At 47.0% G+C, this 10320-nt stretch overlaps 2 protein-coding genes across 3 annotated transcripts in view; one reads left to right on the top strand and one right to left on the bottom strand.

Moving 5' to 3' along the window:
- The window catches only part of ABHD1 (abhydrolase domain containing 1), a 128457-nt gene that overhangs the window by 36477 nt on the left and 81660 nt on the right, over positions 1–10320 (bottom strand). The gene's annotated exons all lie outside the window — the stretch shown is intronic.
- The window catches only part of LOC308583981 (cGMP-dependent protein kinase 2-like), a 39128-nt gene continuing 31624 nt past the window's right edge, over positions 2817–10320 (top strand). The window contains exon 1 of one of the 2 annotated variants that reach the window (XM_081188546.1): positions 2817–2847. In XM_081188546.1, coding sequence (XP_081044672.1) covers positions 2832–2847 — 16 coding nt within the window. In that variant the 5' untranslated portion in view covers positions 2817–2831. Of the gene's footprint in view, positions 2848–7573; positions 7682–10320 lie in introns of those variants that run through there. The other variant, XM_081188547.1, reaches the window with a different exon arrangement.

The following is a 10320-nucleotide window of genomic DNA, read 5'->3' as shown; positions in this document are numbered from 1 at the left end:
GCTGTGGCCGGCAAAATTCTTGCAAGGATCTTAGCAAACCGTCTCCTAACTATATCCGAGGTGCCCCTTCCTGAATCCCAAAATGGTTTTCAGCTTTCTAGGGGGACAGTGGACATGGTTTTCACTGCTCACCTTCAAGAAAAATGCAGAGAGCAAAACCAACCCCTGTCTATGGCGTTTATTGACCTGACTAAGGCTTTTGACACTGTAAATCGTAATGCCCTGTGGACTGTCCTTCTGAAAATTGGCTGCCCAGATAAATTTATAAACATAATTTGGCTCCTCCATGATATTATGACAACAATAATCGCAGATAACAATGGCTCTCAAAGTGAACCATTCATAGTGGGATCAGGTGTTAAACAGGGTTGTGTTATTGCCCCAACTCTATTCATTATTTTCATTGCCATGATCCTACACTTTGTCGAAGGGAAACTCCCCACAAGAGTAGAAATCATATATCGAACAGATGGAAAGCTCTTTAATCTGCGCAGGCTGAAAGCAAAGAGTAAGGATACTGTAACTTCCATCATAGACCTTCAGTATGCTGATGACAACGTAGTGTGCGCACGCTCAGAGGATGACCTCCAAACCATCCTAAATATCTTTGCAGAAGCTTACGAAAAGCTTGGCTGATTGCTCAACATCCAAAAAACCAAAGTGCTGCGCTAACAAGTACAAAATAACCCCTCTGCAGCGCCACAAATCCAACTCAATGGTGTAACGTTGGAAAATGTCGATCACTTCTCCCACCTGGGCAGTTATCTTTCCACAAGGGACAACATTGATGCTGAAATCCAGCATCGCCTGAGCTCTGCAAGTGCGGCTTTCTCCTGATTGAAGGGCAGATTGAAGAGAGCCAGTGTGGTGTAGTGGTTCAGAGCGGTGGTCTCCTAATCTGGGGAACCGGGTTCGCGTCTCCGCTCCTCCACATGCAGTTGCTGGGTGACCTTGGGCCAGTCACACTTCTTTGAAGTCCCTCAGCCCCACTCACCTCACAGAGTGTTTGTTGTGGGGGAGGATGGGAAAGGAGAATGTTAGCCGCTTTGAGACTCCTTCGGGTAGTGATAAAGCGGGATATCAGATCCAAACTCTTCTTCTCTTCTTCTTCAGAGTATTTGAGGACCTGGACATTTGCAAGGAAACCAAAATGCTTGTTTACAAAGCTATTGTACTACCAACCTTACTGTATGCTTGTGAAATATGGACCACTTATAAAGGCCATCTCCAACTCCTCAAAAGATCCCACCAACGGTGTTTCCCAAAAAATTACAATCACTTAGGAAGACAGGTGAACTAATACCATTGTATGGGAAGAAGCAAAGATCACCAGTGTCGAAGCAATGATTCTTCAACATCAACTTTGTTGGACTGGTCATGTTGTGCAGATGTCTGATTCTCGTCTTCCAAAGCAACTACTTACTCCAAACTTAAAAATGGAAAGCATAATGCTGGTGGTCAACAAAAGAGGTTTAAATCAAAAGAGATTTAAAATTTGTCTCAAGGCAATTTTTAAAAAAAATGCAGTATAAACACCAATAATTGGGAAACACTGGCCTGCAAGTGCTCCAGTTGGAGAACAGCCTTGACCAAAGGTGTCCTGGGCTTTGAAGACACTTGAACTCAGGACGCAAGGGAGAAACGTGCTAAGAGGAAGGCACACGTGGCAAATCCACACCGGGATCAACTCCCGTCTGGAAACCAATGTCCCCACTGTGGAAGGAGCTGTGGATCCAGAATTGGCCTCCACAGTCACTTACGGACTCATCGTTAAAACCACGTTTACTTGGCTAAGAGGGATCGCCAAAGGAAACACAAAACTGCATTTCCTGCTGCAGTGGATCTTCTGCAAATGCAATGGCCAGAAGCTGATCTCTCTGCTGCTTCTCTTTCCTCCCTAGAGGGAGCTCTCGACTTTCCCGCGTCTCGGCACAGAGGCTTTTGCATGACCCGGGGGGACCTTGCTCCTATCCAAAGGGCGCAGGGAAGGCTCTCTCCCTTGCCAGCCTGTCGCAGGGCCAGCAGCTCAGGCCACTCACAAGCCAACTGCCTGCCTCTACTTTCTATCTCTCTAGAGGAGGCGGAGAAAGAAACAAGAGAAGGGGCTCCAAGGGTCATCTAGCCCAACCCGCTGCAATGAAGGAATAATGATGCAAAATATTGATTTATACTGAAGAGGTGTTCTGCAGTGCACCCTGTGGGAGGCCTCCCTTGCACTGGGTCCAGGAGCTGTGGTCAGTGCAGAAAGCTGCAGCAGGATCGCTGGCGGGTGTGAGAGCCAATCAGCACGCAGCTCAGTGCTTGGAGATCCACACTGGCTCCCCATTTGCAACTGAGTCAAGTTCAAGGTCGGTTTATATAGCCCTTGGGAGGTCGCCTTACTCCCCAAGAGCCCCCGCAAGTGCTTTGAGCTGGCACTGGTAACAGGTGCAATATCAGATCCACTTTGCACTTGTAAGACATGGATCTTCTGATAGCACAGCAACTGCGCTTGGGAACTCCCTGCCTGTTGACCTCAAGCAGGTGCCTTCACTGTTTCAGCAGTGCTAAAAACTTTTCTGTTTAGAAAAGTCTATCCACACATGTAGAAGTTACATGTAGAAGCAGCCCAGAGTGGCTGGGGCAATGCAGTCAGATGGGCAGGATACAGATAAAATAATAATAATAGTAATAGTAATAATAATAATAGTAGTAGTAGTAGTAGTAATAATAATAATAATAATAATAATAATAATAATAATAATAATACACATGTTTTATCTTCTCAGTAGCGGGCCTTCTCGGTAGTGGCGCCCACTCTGTGCAATGCCCTCCCATCAGATGTTAAGGAGATGAGTAAGGATTCAGGTAGGTGGCCATGTTGGTCTGATGCAGTTGAAATAAATAAAAAAATTGTCCAGTAGCACCTTAGAGACCAACTAAGTTTGTTCTGGGTATAATATTTTTATAACATTTAGGAAACATCTGAAGGCAGGCCTGTATAGGGAAGCTTTTTAAGGTTTAATGTTTTACTGTGTTTTTATATATGTTGGAAGTTGCCCAGAGTGGCAACCCAGTCAGATGGGCAGGGAACAAATAACAAACTATTATTATTATTATTACTATTATTTGATTTTAATAATATTTTGAATGGCTTTAAACACCTCTTTATGCTAATGCTTTATGCTTTTGTAAACCTCTTAAAGGTTTTAAGTGGTGTAGAAATTTAAATAAAATAAAAATAAATAAGGAATAAGTGTAATTTATTTGGTCTTCTGGATCCATCAAATTGTGCTTGAGGGCAAAAAGGAGCTTAGCTCTGCTCCCAAAGTTGCATGCAAACAAGCAACTAGCAATTAACAATTATTATTATTATTATTATTATTTCAACTTATTCAAACAACTAGCTATGCACACAGACCCTGGCAATAAAAAGGGGTTGTTAACGTACAGGAATGAGATCCCGTTTCTTGGAATCGGCAACTCGGAAAGGGTCAGGGCTGATGCTAAATCCCAAGACTTTATGATGCTCAGGAGGTCTCAGTGGAGAATGAGGGTGGCTGCCTACTTGACTTTGGCTCCCTGGCACCAGACATTATGGCAAGGAGCAATTGCTGAAAAATTGACCTGCAAGATCCTCTCCTCCAAGAGAGCGACGGCTAACTTAGATTTCTGCTCTGTGAGGCACGGCTGCATAACTTGCAGAAATGAAATGGATGGCAATCAACACCTTTTAAAACTCTCTTCAATCGTGGAAGAAAAAGCTCCTCTTCTGCATCTTCCTGTCTATGGACACAGTGACTGTGCCAGCCTCTAGGCATGCATTTGCTCCTCTCTGTTTTGATTTAATGTTCATTTTTGTATAGGGTTTGTTGTTGTTTAGTTGTTTAGTCATGTCCGCCTCTTCGTTACCCCCTGGACCAGAGCACGCCAGGCCCTCCTGTCTTCCACTGCCTCCCGCAGTTTGGTCAGACTCATGCTGGTAGCTTCGAGAACACTGTCCCACCATCTTGTCCTCTGTCGTCCCCTTCTCCTTGTGCCCTCCATCTTTCCCAGCATCAGAGTCTTTTCCAGGGAGTCTTCTCTTCTCAGGAGGTGGCCAAAGTCTTGGAGCCTCAGCTTCAGGATCTGTCCTTCCAGTGAGCACTCAGGGCTGATTTCCTTCAAAATGGATGCGTTTGACCTTCTTGCAGTCCATGGGACTCTCAAGAGTCTCCTCCAGCACCAGAATTCAAAAGCATCCATTCTTTGGCGATCAGCCTTCTTGATGGTCCAGCTCTCACTTCCGTACATCACTACTGGGAAAACCAGAGCTTGAACTATACAGAATTTAGTTACTCAGCAATAAAAATGTAAGCACCCCCCGCCATCATTCCAGAACTCCCTCCCAAGATGCCTGAGATCCGAGGGGGAAAAGCAAGTCCCATGGAAATGAACTGGATCTGCAGGAGAGCCTAGAGTTTTGTTTAGGTAAGAAAGCTCACCAGACATTGCTTTTTATTTATTTATTTATTTAACTTTTACACTTTTATTGGTTTTCACTTAGCTTGGGAGCTTCTCTAAAGTAAAGATAAAATGAAGTATCCAATACAATTCTCATTTTTAGCAAGTATTAGAAATACTAGTTAAATTTCAACTATAAAACTTTATTACATACAAAACGCTCAACCATTATTATATTGAAAGTTTGTTTTCACAAAGTCCAGCTCATGTACAAAACCAAAACAAAATGGAGCAAAACATTTTTGCACCATCAAATCAGCCGTGAGCTGTTAATTAAGTCTTCGTTCCTTGAGCATCCTTGGTCAAAAGCTCAAGTCCGGTTATCTGAAACTGGAAACACTTTGCATATTCAAGTAACCCTGAGCATGTAGTGCAATTGCACAAAAGTCATACATAATAGTCCATTGGCTACTTCTTAAAGGGGGGAAATTGGCATTAAACTCACCGGACATTGCTGTGTGCCGTCTCTGCGGATCTGCGTGTGTGAGAGACGGGCCCATGGGCATCTCGGTCGGCCCTAGACATCTCTGTGCCTGATCCAGAAAACTCAGGTGGCTCCCTCCCTTTGAGGAAGGGAGCAGAGAAACAGAGAATCCTAAATCTGAAGAGTCCTGTAGTCCGACCCACTGAGCTGAGCCCTCTGGGTGTCTTGTGGCAAGCCTGGCGAAGCTAACAGAGCGATTTCCCCTACAAGAAAGAAGAGGGAGGTTGGAAAAGGGACGGTTGCCTGAGAGATCCGTGCACCGTTTGGGGATTTCTAGGAAGCGGCTGTGGCACCCATCCTTTCCCTGTTCTTTCTCCCCGCTGAAATGAGTAACGGAAGCAGTTTGGGCTTTTGAATGTCAGAACATTAGAAAACACACATGGAGACAGATGAACTCGTTTAATAGCAGAATGCAGAAGAACGGCATGCATAATATATCATGGTGGTGAGAATATGGTTGCTGGCAGCTGTCTGTCCCGAGAGAGAAGGGAGAAATGGCAGCACCCAAGGGAGCTGGGCTGCGTGTCTGGAGGTCCTGGGCTGCCCAGGCGACAAGACCCCCCTCTCGGCCTGGCTGATGGGGTCCAAAGGAAAGCAGAGCGAGATATTTATCGTTTATATTGGACCAAAATGGTCAAAGGCCTGGAAACGATGCCTTATGAGGAACGGCTAAGGGAGCTGGGCATGTTTAGCCTGGAGAAGAGGAGGTTAAGGGGTGATATGATAGCCATGTTCAAATATATAAAAGGATGTCACATAGAGGAGGGAGAAAGGTTGTTTTCTGCTGCTCCAGAGAAGCGGACACGGAGCAATGGATCCAAACTACAAGAAAGAAGATTCCACCTAAACATTAGGAAGAACTTCCTGACAGTAAGAGCTGTTGGACAGTGGAATTTGCTGCCCAGGAGTGTGGTGGAGTCTCCTACTTTGGAGGTCTTTAAGCAGAGGCTTGACAACCATATGTCAGGAGTGCTCTGATGGTGTTTCCTGCTTGGCAGGGGGTTGGACTCGATGGCCCTTGTGGTCTCTTCCAACTCTAGGATTGTATGATTCTATGATTCTATGATATTTGGCACCAGTTTGGCTGCATTAATTGCCGGAAGGAGGTGCACAAGGCGCCACACAACCGCCTTAGGGACTCCACTCTGAATTTGTGTAGAGTTCACTCCCGAGCCTTTTCTTCTTCTGGAGACGTCCTGCAAGGCCATGGGGCAAATGAAAATATATTGTATTACCAAAAATGCTCATAACTGAGAGAGTAGCCAGCACCTTTTTAGGATGCTATTCGTTTATATTGGACACTTGACTGTGTGTATCTGTGTGTTTTAGGCTGCCTGCCCTTTTTATTTGTTTGTTTAGTTATTTTATATCCCCCTCTGCCCAAGCCTCAGGCTTACAACAGGCAAGCAAATAAAAAATACGTAGCATCCATGAAATCCTTAACAGCCAGGGGCAATTCACTGAAGAGCAATTGCAAACAGCAGCTGTTGCAGCAGCAATCAGGACTCCCTTCCTGCCGGCACCTGCGGAAAAAGATGTGACTTAAGTAGCAGAGAGATTTGGGCCAGACGCACCTCAGTCGGAAGGGAGTTCCACATTTGAGGAGCCACCACAGAAAAGACCCTTTCCCAAGCCTGTAAAGAGCATTGGAACATTCAGGACAGGTAACGGGAAGGACTTTTTTAAAAAAAATTTTTAATTTGTTTATTTAATTTAAATTCATCATTAATACACATATACAAACATACAAACATACATTTCATACAATCCTTAAAAATGTTCAAACATACTTACACTCAGTCCCACAAATAGTTCCTTTCCCCATCACCATCCACCAACCCTTCACCCCACCTTTGTGTTTGACTTCCAATCTACTCAATTACAATTTCTTTCCACTTCTATTACTTTCTTTCACACACCTTTACCCTAATTTCATACTTCTTTTTCTATTATACATTGTTTTCCATCTTATTTGATATTTCAGTATTTGAAACGGAACTTGTTTATTCTAATAGGCGTTCTGATTTTTCGATATGATTTTGCAAGTATCTTTTAAACACCTTCCAGTCCCTATCTATCTTTTCTTTTGAAATCCTTCCAATTTCTTCCATTGTTTTGGATATATTGTAATACTCCAATAATTTGGCAAGCCACTCTGTTTTTGTCGGTATTATACCACTTTTCCAGTTTTTCGGGAAGGACTTTTTCATGCAGTGCAGAGTAAAGCCCTTTGCAGTCGGAGGCAGCGATGCTTCTGGAATTCCACTTGTTGGTCTTGTGTTCGAATTTCCCGCAGGGGGCCTTTGGTTGTCCACGGTGGGAGCAGACTGCTGGACTGGACAGACCAGGTTCTCCGCTGGAGTGCAAGGCGGGCTGGACAATGGCAGTGGAGCTGTGGGGCTGGACCCCCGCCTTGCCACAGTCACAAGGGAGCTGGGACCCCTTCCCCGCCTGAGCCGCCCCCTCTGGGCTTGACCATGGCAACCCTTCCTGGTTCTGCCATTTGTGGGGGGTCCCGCCGTGCTCCTGACACCCACCCCCTTTCCTTGCCGCCAGTGGGGAGCAGAGAAGGCAGTTCTTCCTGGAGAGGCATCTCTGAGAGGGAGGAGAGGCGGTCCACCTCCTGAGTTAATGCCTAACTTGCAGGCAGGGTGTGTCTGGCCAGGAGCTCAGGGACACTTGGAAGATTCCAGCGCTGACATGGCAACCCCCCAGGTTTGCTCAGGGCAGGGAATGGGGCTGGGGGGCTGGAGGAAGAGGGAGGGGTGGGCGCAGGGGGGAGAGAGGGCACCCCACTTCCACCCCAGGGCCCTCCAGCGACAGAGGCAGGAGACTGGGGGTGACTAGGCGGGGAGGGGAGGCCTGTTGCTTTGCACCCCGTTCCTGGGCTTCCGAAGGGGCGTCTGGCGGGCTGGGAGGCTGGACTAGAGGGGCCCCTTTGGGCCTGATCCAGCCCCTGCTGCAGAGGCGCATGTGGCTCAGGCTTTGGAGCTGAAATTCCCAGAAGTGGCTGGTGGTCTCTTGGGTGGGGGGCAGGTGTCCCCTCCCCAATGGGTCCAGGGGTCTCGGGGTCTCCCCTGTGTGTCTCTGAGACATTCTCCTTAGATGTGCAGGAGACCCCTTATCGGGGGGGGGGGTGCCCCCACAGCTTGGTTTTTTCAGGGGGTGGGAGTCTCAGCCAAGAGCCTGCCTTTAAAAGGTCTCTGCCCTGGTCCAGGCAACAGAAGGCAAGCAGCTGGGAGCCTGGGGAGGGGGCAGAGGGGCATTTCTCTCTCTCTCTCTCTCTCTCTCTCTCTAAATAATTTTTATTTATTTTCCATTTAATTATATACATTCACATCATCATTATCCACTTTACCACCCTGGCTCTATCAACTTCCTTCCCTCCCGCCTCGTGGCTTTCAAAATTAAATTTATATCATTGCATTTTGTACGTTTTCCAATTCTAATTGCACTCATTACAGAATGACTCAAAATTTAAACAGATGTAGAAAGGTAGAAAATTTCTCATTACAAGTCTTCAGACAACCCTGCTAGCGATGTTAATTGCTTACAATAATCTTTCAAATATCGTATAAATTTACTCCAGTCCTTTTGGAATACTTGATCATGCCGGTTTCAGATTTTTCCCGTCAGCTTCGCCAGTTCCGCAAAGTCCATCATCTTCCTCTTCCCCTCTTCTTTCGTTGGTACTTCTTGTAGTTTCCATTTTGGGGCTAAAAGAATTCTTGCTGCGGTTGTTGCACACATAAACAGTCTTTTAGCTTCCCTTGGTATCTCTTCACCCAATAAAAAGGCTTCTGGTTTTTTAACAAAACTATTTTAAAACATTTTCTTTAACTCATTATATACCATTTCCCAGAAAGCCTTTAGGGGCATCGGGGTATCTCAGTCCTCCTGACGGAGAACTAGAACTCGGAGCCTGCTTAGCAAGCTCACGCCCAGAGGAGGAGACCCAGCGCTGCTCTCTCAGGGCACAAGGCACACCGGGCAGCTTCCAGCCCCCTGCCCAGCTGGGCATCCTCAAAACCAAGCTCCAGCCATCCTGAATTTTGACAAGCTCTCAGGAAAAGGTGACATGTTAGAAGTCTCTAAGATTACACAAGGCGTGGACAGAGGAAAGTTGTTCTCAATCTCTCCTAACGCTGAAACTTACAGACATCCAATGAAGCTGAAGACGGAGGAAAGATGAAAGAAATTGCTTCTTTATGCAGTGCAGTGTTAACCTATGGAACTCGCCGCCTCAGGAGACAGTGAAAACCAACAAGCTAGATGGCTTTAAAAGAGACAGCAGTGTTTCTGAATGCTAGTTGCTGGAAACCACAAGACAGGACAGGACTCTGGTGCTCATTTCCTTGGCATCTGGTGGGAGGGCGTTACACAGGGCGGGCGCCACTACCGAGAAGACCCTCTGCCTGGTTCCCTGTAGCTTTGCTTCTCACAATGAGGGAACAGCCAGAAGGCCCTCGGAGCTGGACCTCAGTGTCCGGGTAGAACGATGGGGGTGGAGACGCTCCTTCAGCTATAATGGGCTGAGGCCATTTAAGGCTTTCAAGGTCAGCACCAACATTTTGAATTGTGCTCGGAAACGTACTGGGAGCCAATGCAGGTCTTTCAAGACCAGTGCTATATGGTCTCGGCGTTCACTCCCAGTCCCCAGTTTAGCTGCCGCATTCTGGATTAGCTGTAGTTTCCGAGTCACCTTCAAAGGTAGTCCCACGTAGAGCGCACTGCAGTAGTCCAAGCGGGAGATAACCAGAGCATGCACCACGCTGTAGGCAGGTAGGGTCTCATCCTACATACCAGATGGAGCTGGTACACATCTGCCCTGGATACAGAATTAACCTGCGCCTCCATGGACAGCTGTGAGTCCAAAATGACTCCCAGGCTGCGCACCTGGTCCTTCAGGGGCACAGTTACCCCATTCAGGACCAGTGAGTCCCCCACACCTGCCCGCCCTGTTCCCCCAAAACAGTACTTCTGTCTTGTCTGGATTCAACCTCAATCCATTAGCCGCCATCCATCCTCCAACCGCCTCCAGGCACTCACACAGGACCTTCAGCGCCTTCGCTGGTTCTGATTTAAAAGAGAGGTAGAGCTGGGTATCATCCGCATACTGATGAACACCCAGCCCAAACCTCCTGATGATCTCTCCCAGCGGCTGCATGTAAATGTTGAAAAGCATGGGGGAAAGGACGGAACCCTGAGGCACCCCACAAGTGAGAGCCTAGGGGTCTGAACACTCATCCCCCACCACCACTTTCTGAACACGGCCCAGGAGGAAGGAGCGGAACCACTGTATGACAGTGCCCCCAGCTCCTAGCCCCTCAAGACAGGCCAGAAGGATGCTATGG

This window comes from Podarcis bocagei, assembly GCF_964188305.1.
Source record: "Podarcis bocagei genome assembly, chromosome: 3".
Lineage (NCBI taxonomy): Eukaryota > Metazoa > Chordata > Lepidosauria > Squamata > Lacertidae > Podarcis > Podarcis bocagei.
The sequence above is the reverse complement of the archived record's forward strand: the minus strand, read 5'-3'. Positions and strand labels throughout refer to the sequence as shown.